The sequence below is a fragment of the Bombyx mandarina genome, chromosome 22, assembly GCF_030267445.1.
Source record: "Bombyx mandarina strain Sakado chromosome 22, ASM3026744v2".
NCBI classification, from domain to species: domain Eukaryota; kingdom Metazoa; phylum Arthropoda; class Insecta; order Lepidoptera; family Bombycidae; genus Bombyx; species Bombyx mandarina.
In genome coordinates, this window is record NC_143228.1 from 2,234,196 (window position 1) to 2,249,605 (window position 15,410).

The 15,410-nt window shown below is 34.8% G+C and overlaps 2 protein-coding genes across 2 annotated transcripts; both read right to left on the bottom strand.

The window, feature by feature from the left end:
* On the bottom strand, nt 1–14,968 carry Sms (spermine synthase). The gene is made up of 7 exons (XM_028172229.2): nt 14,499–14,968; nt 13,983–14,091; nt 13,361–13,483; nt 12,452–12,538; nt 4,135–4,292; nt 2,229–2,420; nt 1–901 (listed from the first exon to the last, which is right to left on the bottom strand). Exons 1-7 carry the CDS (start codon nt 14,778–14,780, stop codon nt 734–736), a joined length of 1,119 nt encoding a protein of 372 aa, XP_028028030.2. The 5' UTR covers nt 14,781–14,968; the 3' UTR covers nt 1–733.
* LOC149500286 (uncharacterized) lies at nt 8,178–10,281 on the bottom strand. The gene has a single exon (XM_089737172.1). It carries the CDS (start codon nt 10,193–10,195, stop codon nt 8,276–8,278), a length of 1,920 nt encoding a protein of 639 aa, XP_089593298.1. The 5' UTR covers nt 10,196–10,281; the 3' UTR covers nt 8,178–8,275.
* Nucleotides 14,969–15,410: the final 442 nt, after the last annotated feature.

Genomic DNA, 15,410 nt, shown 5'->3' on the forward strand with positions numbered 1-15,410 from the left:
TTTTGGGAAGTTTTTATTAAACGAAAAAAAAATTGATAAGCTTGAATTATACACACTAATTATACAACTTGAACGGGCTTTCGGAAATATAGATTAATGCATTGCTAGCGTGTGACGAAGTCGCGCACGTCGATGTAAAACACAATTTTAGTTCGTTCAAAATTATAATTTCACAGTTAGTAAATAATTCAATTATGCTAATAGAGTACGTATAAAGTCTTATGAGGGTACATAACTTAGTATATACACAGCTTTATACATCTTCCACATCCCTTATCTAATATAGAAAACTAATTCGTATTGCATACGTAATGGTAACACATTGAATATTTTTTAAACATCAATGCTTCTAATAAATTTTACATTGTGAATTTTCATATAAATTTTAAATAGCATTTATATATATTTTCAAGGAGTCCTCTGTTTTGAATTGTATTGCAGTTAAATTAAATATACTAATGTTTTTTGAGGTAGAGGAACTAGAGGTATGAAACATTAAACAGAGCTCCATAGATACTTCTAAATTTCTTATACAAAATTCGTTCGTCATATAAAACTACATTATATTTATTACATTTCTAATGCTAAATTCCTAATTTAACACTACTGCTTATTAACAAGCTGTACATTTTTCGTTAATTCAACAATCAATCTGTGAACTAAGTACAAAATAGTTTTGACAAAAAAAAAATTGACTTAGATTTGTAATCTACAACAATTATTTGGCGTTTTGTTAATCATCTCCAGTTCCTTTGTCCTTGAAAGTGATTTGGTAGAAGATCCAGTCCTCGAAGAACGAGGGCACGAACGCCATACTCCTTTGGAAGGCGACCGGAGGATCGAGTTTGGATAACTCTTGTTCGTACAGTTGCAAGGACTCGCCGGATGTCGCACCGTTCCCCTGCGCGACACAACATTACTTCAATGTGCTTAGTGAGAATATTTTTAATGTTCTCGATAGTGTAAAAGTTAACTAAATTTTGTACGCAGTTGGAACACTTCGTTTTTGTGACGTTTCCCATATAGTGTAGATTTTGTAGAGCAACGCTCATTATTTAATATTGTTCATGTATGTAGTACATTTGGATTTTTCTGAGCTTCTTTGAACATTGAAATTGACATCACTGATACAGTTATCTATATGCATACAAAAAAAAATGCTTGCAGTGCAGTGTACTTAGTGCGTTTTTTTAAACGTTTCCCATAGTGTAAATGTTAACTCAAAATTGTATGCAGTTGGAACAGCGCCCCCAGCGGCTAACGTAGGCAAACGATCCCATTCCATACAAATATGAGTAAACTTTTACGCTATCGAGAACGTTAAAAAACTCGCACTAAGCACACGGATTATTGTTCAGCAAACGAACGTCGCTGAGGGCCGCCCTTCTTGGTCGTAGGAAGATCGGATATTTGTGCTGTATAAGAACTATTTTCTAAGCAAATTTGATTTTAAATGAATATAATAATAATAAGTTATGGCGCTGTCGCAGAAGTTCCTAACGACATGCAACGTCCGGAGAAGCACCGTCGAACCCAGTTCCAAGTACGGAATATGAATTCGCTCAAAACAAAATAAGTTTCACGACGAAGGCTTAATACTATGTATTTTGTCCATGCATTCCGGTTTGAAGAGTAGGGAGATACATTTAAATTAAGGGTAGGGAGATACAATTAAATTGAGGGTTTGACCCCATGTCGCAAGACAGGTTTCAAGACGCATTCGTTGCGCTGTGTACACAGAGGGGCGGTCAGCGACCGGACGGCTGTGAGCTCGTCTTAGAGCTTTCAAAATCTATATTGCATATATTATATATTGCAATCTATACTAATATATAAATCTACAGTGGTTTTTACGGATGTTCCGTTATAACTACTGAACCAAGCATCCGATTGACTTGAAACTTGGTATCCACGTAGGAAATACGTGTACTTAATGGATAGGCTAATATTTATATGAGTGTTGGAATAATAATGACAATAAATAATAATGTCAATTTTAAATGCCCAGCGAAACGGGCGAGTACGGCTAGTGTATTATAATTCTATGCGAGAGTATTTTGAAAAGATTTTTTTATAACATTTTATCTAATGAATTGCAAATCAATCAGTTTTTTTTTCAAACTTGGCTAGCATTCACGACATGGGTGCGTGACGTGGACAGGCCCACAGAGTCCGTTCGTCTATTTCAGTCACTATCGCAGTTGAATAAATATATTTTCGTATCTTACGTGCGTCATAAACTTCCCAGAAGACCGTAATATTCTGAAGGAAGCTTTGAGGATGGTGATCATGAATTCCCAAATTTCTCCCTCTACGGTGTCGGAGATGGGAATGTCGGTGAGGTCGCCGAAGATGTAGTCAACTTTCTTGCCCTCCTTTATGAACTTGTTGACGGTGATCATGCAGTCGGCGACGATTATCTGCAACCAGTTCAGTTACAAGTCCTTCAGTGTGTTCTGAGTTTAGGTTAGCTCTCAAACTTAGTACAATCTATAAACTATCTAATCTAAAAAATGTGGATTAGTATTTAAATATTTTTATCACATGATTGATGATTTTTACATGATCGCAAGAAAATATTAAAATTGTGTTGCAATCGTGGTCTTATTGTTAATACAGTAATGTTACAATGGTTTCAAATTATTGTGTATTAGAATAAAGTTCAAAGATTTTAATATTTGCACATTTATATTTTTTTAATAAATAAATTAAATATTATATTAATATATATTTTATCACTACATGGTATAAAACAAGTAGCTTTCTCTGTCCCTATATACCTATGTATGCTTAAATGTTTAAAACTAAGCAACGAATTTTGATGTGGTTTTTATAATAGATAGAGTGATTGAAGAGGAAGGTTTATATGTATAATAACATCCATTAAATAGTAAAGAAATCAATAATAAATTACAGTTTCCGAAGCGAAGCGAGGGCGGGTCGCTAGTATATTATAATAGTAATAAGTAGAAACTATGAAATTCCATGAATTTAGTTAAATAAGTCACTATTTTAATTAATTGCATGGCACAAAATAGAAAATAATGGTATGACGGATTTTTGTAGTCATAGTTTAACTATCAGTGTAATACTTCTAGGATTAGAAGTCGGTTTTTCTACTTTATACAATAGGCGCTGTAGACCACATGGGGGGCGGTAAGAGACCCAGAAAAAAAAATGCGGGGCGTTATGTAGAGGTTTGGGAGGCGATTTGTAATTTCATCTAGGAGGACTCTGAGACACCGACTGAGCTCCGCTATAGTGGTTTTTAAGTAGGTGAAAAAATGCGGGCGCTAAAAATAATTTATTCTAAAAGTGGACAGTAGCCAAAATAAGTTTGGGAAGCCCCTGTTCTAAAGTACTATTTTTTACTTATGGTAGGACCTCTTGTGAGTCCCCACGGGTAGGTACCACCGCCCTGCCTATTTCTGCCGTGAAGAAGTAATGCATTTCGGTTTGAAGGGTAGGGCAGGCGTTGTAACTAATTATACTCAGACCTTAGAACTCATATCTCAAGGTGGGTGGGTGAATTTATGTTGTAGATGTCTATAGGCTCCGGTAACAACTTAACACCAGGTGGGCTGTGAGCTCGTCCACCCATACTTTACCCATAATTGATATTTATTTATTTATATATTTTTTATATGTATATATTTATGTATATGTATTTATTTAAGTACTAGTATTTGTATCTATAAATATTATGTGTTTTATATATACATATGTTTAAGTACCTAATATCACTATAACACTACACCTACCAAGGTTCATCTCTGCATCCCCCTAAGGTAGTGTCAGAGAATGCCTATGGCATTAAATCCGCCTTTATACTGTGAAGTATAGAAAGTTATAAATAAATAAATAATAAACGCAATAAAATAAACGCACCAAGGTGGGTAATAGTATATTACTCACCCGCGAACAAAAATTCGCGGGCGTGAATGTCCAACTTTTCTCCCTAGGTACTTGCTTATACAGTACATTATACAATTATTATTATTATTATACAATTCACCGGGAGAGAATCGGATGCTTTTGTCCCGGGTGCCAGGGACTAAAAGCGAACTTTTCATCCTGGTTTAAAATAAACAAATACATATATGCAATAAATAAATAAAAAGTGTGATAGATTACCTCATAGTTAGGCCCCTTGCGTTTCTCGAGTACGTCGCCGCAGATGGAGTTGAGGTGCTTGTTGCAGGCGTTCATGACTAGTTCATCGATTTCCAACATCCACACGTACTTCGGCTTCTCTTTTAGCAGCTCGTACAGCAGCGCGCCGTCGCCCCCTCCTGCGGCCGCAGATGAACATTACAAATCATTCACAAAAATAATTGTTTAAAAAAAACGAACAAAATACGCTTTTATAGAAAATACAACTAAAAAATAGAAAATAAATTTTAATAAATTTGAATTATAAATAGGGGTGCTTTTCAGGATATTATCAAAATAACCCTTCTACTCATATCTGTTCATAAAATATTTATAACAACTGATACCATGCACCATGATACAATGATAGTTGGATTTTCTAGAAAAGCGTATTTTGTTTGTTTTTTTAAACTATTATTTATTTTTAATTTTTTAGTTGAATTTCAATTTTGTCAATTTTTTTTTAAATATTGTATTGTCATTGGTACTTAATAAGTATACCAAATTTCGAGTTAATCCGACGTTTTGAAGGGGGTCGAAATCATGTTCAAAGATTCCGTTACATACTAACATACATACGTCTGAAGCTAAGAAAAGCGTATTAAAAAGGGGGCCGTATTCATTCTTTTATATATCACAACTGGCTTGTTATTCTTTAAGAATAACAAAAACCGCGAAGACTTAGATCAAATGATTTCCATTCAAATATTATTTATTTATTTATTACACTTCATGTAAAGTTTACATTGGCGGACTTAATGTCTAAGGCATTCTCTACCAGCCAACCAAAGTGCAGAGTAAATAGTGGTAGGTGCAACGAGATTTATATTAAACTAGCCGTACTCGCCCGCTTCGCTGGGAATTTAAAATTAACATTATTATTTATTGTCATTATTATTAGGGGTCCAACACTCATATAAATATAGCCTATCCATTAAGTACATGTATTTTCTACATGGATACCAAGTTTCAAGTCAATCGGATGCTTGGTTCAGTAGTTATAACGGAACATCCGTAAAAACCACTGTAGATTTATATATTAGTATTAGTATAGAAGTATAGATTAATTAAAAATACATACACAATATATATACATATACATACCTACATAAATACATACATATAATAGTTTATACAGTAATAAAAGAAATATATTAATAAATTAACAAATAACTTTATCTTAATAAGTTCATGACGATTCCGCTAACTTAATATTAAATGCGGCCACACTTCATACATCGCGATTAAAACTTAATAAACAAATAATTAATACTAATTGCGTAATAAAGGCGACCCGTGTCCTCATGTCGAATGATCCAACCACAACGGCTGATTCAAATCAGACAGACACAAATTTTTCTAAATTAACACGTATTCATGGACAGCTTGTGCGATGATTAAAAAAAACATCGCATGTAAAATTTTCAATCTAAAAATGTGTTTTTAGCTTGAGCCGTTTTTGTATTTGTAATTTGCTATTTGAAAAATAGCTTTGAAGCTGACCTGGTATTAAGTGGTTACCACAGCCTATAGCTATCAATCAACGTAAATGCCACTAACCATCTTGATACATAGCTTTTATGTTTCAAGTTTCAGTACAACGGGTGCCTCATCCTTCAAACCGAAACGCATCACTGCTTCATGGTATAAATAGACAGGGTCGTGGTACATTGTCGTGCGAGCTCACAAGACTACCTACCACCAGTAAGGAGTCATCCATTTAACAACAAGTGGACCGTGTGTTCATGCACCGGACTACACATAAAAAAAGATCTAAAGTTGAAACGGAAAAATAACAAATTAGCATATTGATTTCAAAGTCTTCATCTTCACGATAAGGCGATTCCAGGTGTATGGATGGATGATTCCATAAGTACCAAATGTTTTTATGTGAACTTTGTGCAAAGTTCAAAGCTTTTGGATACTTTGGACGCCAAAGTATTTATTTTCTCCAATGTACGATATCAGTATGTACTGTTGCTATCGGCGAATCCATTAAAGCAGTATTACTATAATGTGTTACATGTGAATTATATGTTTATAGAATTAATTTCGTATAAGTTAATGTTAAAAGACTAAAAACGAGTGTTTGTATGATTGTCCTCTATACGTTCACAAATAATTTCCAAAAAATCATGTTTATTTTTAATTATCTCTATCCATTAATGTAGCGTTATCAGCTTAGAAACCTATTGAATATTTGGCACGTTGAAGAATGTTATTCTTCACGACAACCTAAATCTAGAACCGATACGTAAGTATCTTAAGGAAGCGTTAGTACGCTACTTTGTTGATAAAGCAGCGTGACACGATAACCCTCTTATCGTGGCTGCCGCTAATTATATATCCGACTAAAAAATCTAAAAACATGTCTCTTCAGGAATCCTCCGGATCCACTGACGTTCCTTTTAGACCCTTCAAGCACCGGTCACCGTCCTCGTCGAACTCGTCGACTTAGACTTCCAACTTATGAGTGTCTGGTACAAAGCGCACGAAGAACGCACAAGCAAACAAAGTAGGTAGGTAGGTAGGTAGGTGGTGGTAGGACCTCTTGTGAGTCCGCACGGGTAGGTACCACCGCCCCGCCTATTTCTGCCGTGAAGCAGTAATGCGTTTCGGTTTGAAGGGTGGGGCAGCCGTTGTAACTATACTGAGACCTTAGAACTTATATCTCAAGGTGTGTGGCGCATTTACGTTGTAGATGTCTATGGGTTCCAGTAACCACTTAACACCAGGTGGGCTGTGAGCTCGTCCACACATCTAAGCAATAAAAAAAAAACAAGAAAATATTATTTTTGCATGCAAAATACCCAGCGTATGTAAATTAATAATATGAACCTATTTCAACGGTCGACGCTATCTATCACTATACAAAAAGTTAACACGAAATCTGGAACTGAAAGTAATTCGATTCAAACTCAACTAAGTTTAAGAGAATATTTAGAAAGTTAGAACAAGTTACCAACAAAACGGCCGTAATAAAGCGTTGCTCTGTACATATAACGCGAAAATAATTTAGCAAAGTGGCTTCCGTTCAATTGGATACAATTGAAGGCCATTATCCGTTTCAAATTTCAATTGTGCTAATTTATAACCATCAATTGGTTGGTTATAAATGAAGCGACGAGACTTTAATCGAGCGGGTTCTTAAATTCTATTGAATTAAATTATTGAACGTGGCTATTGATTTTTTTTACCTAATCGTTGGTAGCTTAAGACACTATTCAAACTACTTGCAGACCGGTAAGCCCACTCGCTTAAACTGAGAGAATTGCTAACACTGACCCTAGCAAAAGCAGTGCTTCGCTAAATCTACCACCGGATCGGAATCGCGACCCACTGAGCAGATCCCACGAGATACTCAGTTGGCTAATGGTATTGCGTAAGGGTAATGCCTAGTAACGCAAGACTACTTCGCGGCTGAAATAGACAGGTTGTTGTTACTATCCGTGCGGGCTTACAATAAGTTCTATCGCCAGTATAATAATATGCAAGTGCGCAATCGCAATGCGTTGCTTTAAAACTCAGAGATCGCTTGTGCCCATTTTCCCATGATTCCCTTAGTCTTTTACGACATCTAGGGGAACAGATAGGATAATGGTATTTGAAGCCGGGTTCGACTGGTATTAATTAAATTTAACCAAAATTATATTATAGATGTAGAAAAGGGATCGCAGCGCATAAAATAAAAGTTACACTATTCCAAAATCTTCTATTATAATAGTAATTAATAATTAACACTAATTTTATTACGTCTTACTCATTTTTCAACCGTCTTCGCCATCTTCCAATTCTCTGTCATTCCATCTGTCATTCTCTTCTCTTTCTTTCCGTTTTCTCTCACTCACATCTTAACGCTCCGTTCCACACTCTTTTCATACGTTCCGTTCTTACCAATCCTACATTCGGCCATCCTGCTCTCATATCTGCCCTCAGATATGGCTCCTCCATACAACATTAAAAAATAAAATAGTTCTGAATCTGACAGTCTTACTTTTTACACAAATAAAAATTATGCTCTGAATAACAAAATATGTTTTAACAACATAGCCTAAAATTTGTGAGGATACGTGAGTAGTATTATAGATACAACAGTTATATATCCAAGCACACACACAAACAATCATTCATCCTTATCTGGCCATTTCTTCATATTGTCTGCAGAGCTGGAAGTCCTCTTTGGCCCTTGTGTATTATTATACAGTTTCTCGACATCATACTTAACATATCTTTTAACTTTAATAATCTTGTAAGGTCCTAAATGCTTTCGTTTAAGCCCTGGGTCGAACTGAGTTCTCTTAATGACTACTAAATCATCCAACTCATAAGTTGAACTACGTTTTCCTTTATCATTAAATGTTATACTATTTTCTTCTTGTATCTTCTTAATCTGTTGCTTGGCCTTCTGTCTTAAATTATCTCTATTTTCATCATATCCATCATTAATTTCTTGTTCCAAAACATCAATCATATTCACATCTTTTTTACGTCTTGTCTTTGTTCCAATAAGTGACATTCTTCGAGGTCGCTGAGCTATTGGTACATCATCTTTTAACATTATCTTCATCTTAATAAGAGCTTCTTTCGTCTGTATCGGCTTATACTCATCAATTCGCGTTACTTTCGTCTTTAAATCGGGATTGCTACTATGTTCACTAGCATCAACCTCAGTCACACAATTTATACACGACAAACATTCATCACCTTTCTTAAAAAATAGTACAACACCTTCACGTACTAACATCACAACATTTTGTAGAAATTCTTGTCCTATAATTAATCTATAAGGCATTGACTTATTCGGTACTACATGAAAAATTACATTGGGATAGCACTGATCACCAATAACTATACATGCAAAGATTTTCCCATACGACCTTATTTTATAGAGTCCTAGTCCAGATAAAATCATGTTATCATCGTTACACGGCAAGTTTAACTCTTTCCACAGATCTTCCGTCATCAAATTCACGTCGCTACCCGTATCTATTAATGCACTTATTAATCTATCACCTATTTTCACAGATTTTAATAGTTTATTTTGGCTATGTTGCTGGTCACGTTGTTTGTTTACAACCTGCATGACGTCGTTGTCATAACAGCTGTCATCCTTCATCTTGCAAATTTCTTCATGGCCGCATGCTTCGCTCCGATTTTCCGACGAAGTCGCTCCGAACATAACCGATTCTTTTTTCGGTGCTACATCGGACTGTTTTATCAATGGATGCATTTGAACCCGTTGATTGGCTGATCTGACAGCTCTCGGCAGCTGTTTTACCGACGTTTTCGTGTAACTCGAACTTTCGGTACTTCCTGTGTTAGAATTGGTGCACTTGTAACTAATATGGCCGAATTCATTGCACCTGAAACACTTCATTCCATTTCGGCATGCACTAGCTCGATGATCTTTTTCTCCACAAGTGTAACAATACTGATTGTTTCTTGACATGGAATCTCTAACCGAAGCCGTTGCAGTTCGTTTAATATGTAGTTCGGCATTCTGTTTGGCAGATTTCTCCTTGATCCTTTCGTACAACAACAACTTTTCTTTCAGCACCGGATAAGTAACCGCACCGTACAAAATTGCTTTATTCATCTCCAGGTCTGTAATGCCGTCTATGATGTACTGAATGGCAACGTAATCTGGGAATCTCGCTCGTTTTCCCATCTCCTTCATAATTAGCATATATTGATAATATGACTCGTCTTTATGTTTCTTGCGTGCCGTCATGAGCTCATGCATCTCTTTGCTGTTCATCACGTCAGGAAATTCTTTGAGCACGGCTGCCTTGAGTTCTTCATAACTTTTATGAACCTTCTCCGTCTTTAACCATAACTGTGCTGTTCCTGATAAAGATCTACGTGCTATGATAAGTAGTTGTTGAGGCGACCATCCAAATATTTCGGCGTTGTCTTCTAGATCCTGCGCCCATTTCGTCGAGGTGTAAGTGTGATCTTCGCCACTGAACTTAGTCATATCAATTAAGTTGAAAATTGCGTCTTTGTTTTCCGTAAATGTAAAAGTTCCTTGACTCTCCGACATCTTGAAATAATTGTCACCGTTTTTTTTGTTTTTTAACAACGTGAGCGTGATTCGTCTTCAAATATTCTCTCTTAAATCTTCATACGTTTTTTAATTCGTCTTCTTATTAATAATAGTCGTTTATTCGTCGTCGTCGTATTTTCGTCTTTTCTTCTTGCCACGTTTTTTCGTTAAAATTTTGAAAATTTTATGGTGTCGATCCCGAACGAATATTTGTCATTTATCTCGGATGAATATTTGTTTATATCCCGGACGAATATTTGTCATTTATCTCGGATGAATATTTGTTTATATCCCGGACGAGCCCCCAAAATGTAGAATAAGGATCGCAGCGCATAAAATAAAAGTTACACTATTCCAAAATCTTCTATTATAATAGTAATTAATAATTAACACTAATTTTATTACGTCTTACTCATTTTTCAACCGTCTTCGCCATCTTCCAATTCTCTGTCATTCCATCTGTCATTCTCTTCTCTTTCTTTCCGTTTTCTCTCACTCACATCTTAACGCTCCGTTCCACACTCTTTTCATACGTTCCGTTCTTACCAATCCTACATAGATTATATTAAAAGAGTTTGTAATCATCTATCTATATGTAGAAAAAGATAATGTATGTGTATATATGAGGCCGTCAGCGCCAAAGTGGCCTAAACTTACCATAGATAGTATGGAGGTAAATAGGTTTGAATTTTCATGAATTTGAATTTGAGTAGGCAAAAAAATAATACGTGCAAAAATTATGTTTACAAAGTTATCTGTTATCTATGGGTGAAACTTGGATAGGCCGGTTTTGCATCAAAATTTATTATATTTTAAATAAATTCCAATATACGTCATATAGGCTTGATTATAAAAAAATCGGGGTTAGGTCACTTTTGTGCTGATGGCCTCATATAATAATATATTCACTTAAAACTCGAGAACTGTTAGTCAAATAGATATCAAATTTTGCATACTAAGAAAGGGCGATATGACCACTTAGACAAACATAGTTAGGTTAGTAGCGCTGGGCTAGCAGTGATTTTTATCTTTTGAACCCTAGGTCGAATTGATATGAAATTTATACATAATATATATAAACGAAAACATAAATGTATAATTATATAATAATGTTTATAAAAATAATACGCTTTAATGTTCACCTAAACTTATCTTACGATGTTAGCTTTCTGAATCGTCTTATGTCTTAATAGCTTTTATGTTTTAATGTAAAGTTATATTTTTTGCGGGCGAAGCCGCGGGCGTAGCTAGTTACATTATGTAGACAGCAGATAGCCAGGTAGCAAATATACCTACATTTATTTACATGGTTAAGAGAAAGATTCGGATAGTCAGTTTTCCTTGCGATTTCATGAAATCTATACAAATAAATAAAATTGGAGTGTCTGTTTGTAATAATAAAATAACCACTTTTTACTAAATGCGTAAGTATGTATACCACAGTACATGTACCAAAATATAATTTTGTCTGTCTATCTGTTTGTTCCGGCTAATCTCTGGAACGGTTGGACCGATTTTGACGAGACTTTCACTGACAGGTAGCTGATGATATAAGGAGTAACTTAGGCTTTTTTTAGACTAGCTTCGCCCCGCGGCATCACCCGCGGTACGACGGGATATAACAACGCGGGACTCAGCTATCGATAATCAAATTTAATGTTTCCGAAGCGAAGCGAGGCCGGGTCGCTAGTCAACAATAAAATTTAATGTTTCCGAAGCGAAGCGAGGGCGGGTCGCTAGTTAAGAAATAAATTTGCCATTCACATTTGAAGAACAGTTATACTTAAGCAATGTACTTAGACTTTATATTTCAACACGAGCGGCGGCAGCGCTTTTACACAATTCAATAATCGTTGAGAACCTCTGCGAAGCACGGCTCTTGCTAGGGTTCGTGTTAGCAACATCGTCAGGTTTGAGCCCCGTGAGCTCACCTACTAGCCCAGTGACGCTGACATGGTCTCTCTAGACCACCAGATTAGGCAGGGAAAAAAAAGTTGAGAATCAGATTGCCAGTGAGAATCAACAAAAGGAAATCACTTCTGCAGTTATGAATGTTGATTGGGACTGACAAGTTCCCGAGAGAGATTGCTCGTTGTAAAGCAATTTACTAAACTGTATAACCGGTAGTCATTTGCGAAATTGCTGTCCACGTCGTAGATTCAAACCCTTGATTTATTTTATCTGTGGAGTAAATCGGTAAGGTGTCCTTCACCATCACAGATCAGCCATATAGATTATGTATTCCAAACTTACCGAGTATGACAATTTCCTTTCCTTCATAATTCTCCTTGTTTCTCTGCATCAAAGTTTCAGTGTAAATTAGATCAGCTTCTGAGATATCTATAAATAAATAAAAGTGTAAACTTTTTTAACACACTATGGCATTTTAAAATTTAATTAATTAATTCAATTTAATCTATTTAATTATTCATTTCGGTGAGAGACAAATCATGCCCCAATATTACGCAATATCAAGGGTGGATTCAATTATGAGAAGGGTTGAGAACAAAACTAAATAAGGACCAAGCTAGGGGAATCATTTTTTGAGATTTTATCAAGTTATTGACAACAAGTCCCCAGCAGTCCAATGACTGTTCGTAAAAATGAGTTAGCAAATATATTTGTACAAAACAAGAAAAGAAAATAAAAATAAAAAAAATATAAACAGAAGAATACAAAATTTATGGAGAAATCAATATATGGGAATTTAGTATGGATTTTGATTATGATGGGATGATTATCATATTGAGATTGGAATTGTATTTAAATTTATTTTTTAGAAACTATCCTGTAATTTCATTTGATTTGGTCCTTCCCACAATCTTGATTTTGTCTAGCAGTTTAAGAAACAATAAATATAGGAGTGGGTTCCCACTAAAGCCACTTTTCCATTTTATTTTTGGGAATAAGTTTACATCTATAAATATTTATCATATTTTAGTTGTTGTTTTCGTCTGGACTTTTTTAAGTTAACTTGTGTGACACCAGAATTTCCTACAAGTCCATTAAAAAAAACCACTGGCCAATTTTTTATGGGGTCACTTTTAAATAAACCAGACAGTTGTTTTAAGCAAAGCAATCTAATCACTTTACAGAGATTAATCAATTTTACTAATGCAAAAATTTGACTGTACACCATTTTAAAAAGTCAATTACACTTACTTTGTAAATCATCCAGCACTAACATGTTTCCTAATGACTTAGAATGAACAATTTGAACTCTTTGGAATGGAGATTCTTGATCAAATACAACTTCATCAATATCATATTCCAGGAGACGTCCATCTATAGATTTAAAATTCATAAGATAAAAAAAATATTTATGTGCCATTTAAAGTTATGCTATAAGGCTTCTTCATCGTCTTTCTGTGGTGGTGATATTTTGTCTTTTCCTTCCTTATTTCTACCTAACTTTAAATCTGAGCACTAGACTCTGGCCTGTTGTGAGGTGGTACCATTTTCCTATTGAGAAGCAATTGTGTATTATGGTCTAAAGCAGTTATCCAGTAAGATAGCAGTTTTCAAGTAAAATTGAACCTCATACCAAGGTTATTGATTAATACCAGGTGGGCTTTGAAGTTATCAGGAGGAACTAAAGATTTTCTCGTTATGTACTCATAGTACCTTTGTTAGATTTTTAAGGAGGGTTATTTAAGGAACATAATATTTAATTTTTTTAGAAATTGAGAGCTTGCATGCACTGCTACAAATGAAAGAGTAGGAGGTATCAAAAATTATGAACGACCTGAAATTAATCAATAGAAAATTAGTGCCATATACATACCTGAACTAGGATAATATCTACCAAACAAACATCTCTTTAGTGGAATATATGTTTGTGACTTTATACTAGAAATATATTTTTTAATTTTGCTTTCAAGTTCTTTGACAGTCTGTGAACAAAATTGCAGATTATATTTTTATTGTTTTCAGGATTCTTTGAATGAGTTAATTGCAAATAAGTTGCCCGGTAGAGGTATACCTCAAGTTATAACTTGCATTAAATTAATAACTGTCCTCTACATTAAAATAAGCAAGATAGTATTACGACTTTGAAGGCTTGCAAATTTTTATGCAATGAAGGTAGTCCTTAAAAAAATTGGTCCTTCAGTTAATGCTTAATTTTTTTTAAATTAAAATCTTAGTATTTTTGACAAGGCATAGAAAATATCATATGATAAAATGGTTAAACTATTTTTAGTACTTCTTATTTTTTCTACCAAGTTTCGCAGACTTTACAATAATAATATAATGTGCCAAAATAATAGCACTCAATACATTCAATCGATATAATTCTCACCTTGTGATCGATCACGGACTCCTCATTTCCGCCCTTGTAAAATTCAATATTTAAAGTAATGAAACCTCGGTCAAACATCCTAACGGATACAGTCGTTCCTTTATTACCGGTTAATAATTTCAATGAACCATCTTCCAATTTTATGTCGGTGGCTAGGATCAAATTTGGTATATATTCTTTTAATAGAGTTTCCAATTGTCCAAAGATATCTTTTTGGCCGTTTTCATCTTCCAGACGGGCCGCTTCAATCGAGAAATCCAATAAGATATTGTGAACTGACATTTTACAGTGATGTATTAAATTTTGTTTTGTTACTGTTTAATCTAATTATTAACCGTCGAATAAGCCGGCAAGCCAGACGACGCACACGGAGTTTTGAAACCGATCAATAATGTGAATTGCATAGATTATACACTTTGGTGAATTGTGAATTACAAATTACAATTTTATTATGAATTTATTTCCGGTCTGTGCTCGCATAGGGTTGTGCATGCCTTTTTGGCGGGAACTCGAGAAGTGAAGTTGTGTGATTTGTTTTATTTTGTCTATTTAGTGTTTCTTCAGGTGTAAATGTGTAATAACGGTGGTTTATTAACTGTTTAGTATCTGAGAAAGTGCACAAATGTGGGAAAATGAAACAAAGCCGCTGAACGTAGCTTCTCGGGATCCTCCAAAAAGTCCACTGAAAAAGTCTCAGTAAATGACCACCATTTTACTGAGGTTATATTTCATCTAATTTCGTTTCATTTTCATTTCATTTCATTTGACTCCATATTATCATTTTTCATAAACATAAGAAAATAAATTAAAATAAGACTTGACTTAATGGTCTTAGTTACCAGGTCATAAAATCCCTTTAAAAAAAAAGGTTGTGCATAGATAAGGATATCATACGATGATTTCTATTAGCTA

Bases quoted from the DNA above. Each gene is read 5' to 3' on its own strand.
- LOC149500286 (XM_089737172.1), bottom strand. From the start codon at position 10,195: ATGTCGGAGAGTCAAGGAACTTTTACATTTACGGAAAACAAAGACGCA.
- Sms (XM_028172229.2), bottom strand. From the start codon at position 14,780: ATGTCAGTTCACAATATCTTATTGGATTTCTCGATTGAAGCGGCCCGT. The intron at 2,421-4,134 runs GTAATCTATCAC...AACTGGTTGCAG, and splicing joins GCAAGGGGCCTAACTATGAG to ATAATCGTCGCCGACTGCAT. The intron at 902-2,228 runs GTAAGATACGAA...TGTGTCGCGCAG, and splicing joins CTGGGAAGTTTATGACGCAC to GGGAACGGTGCGACATCCGG.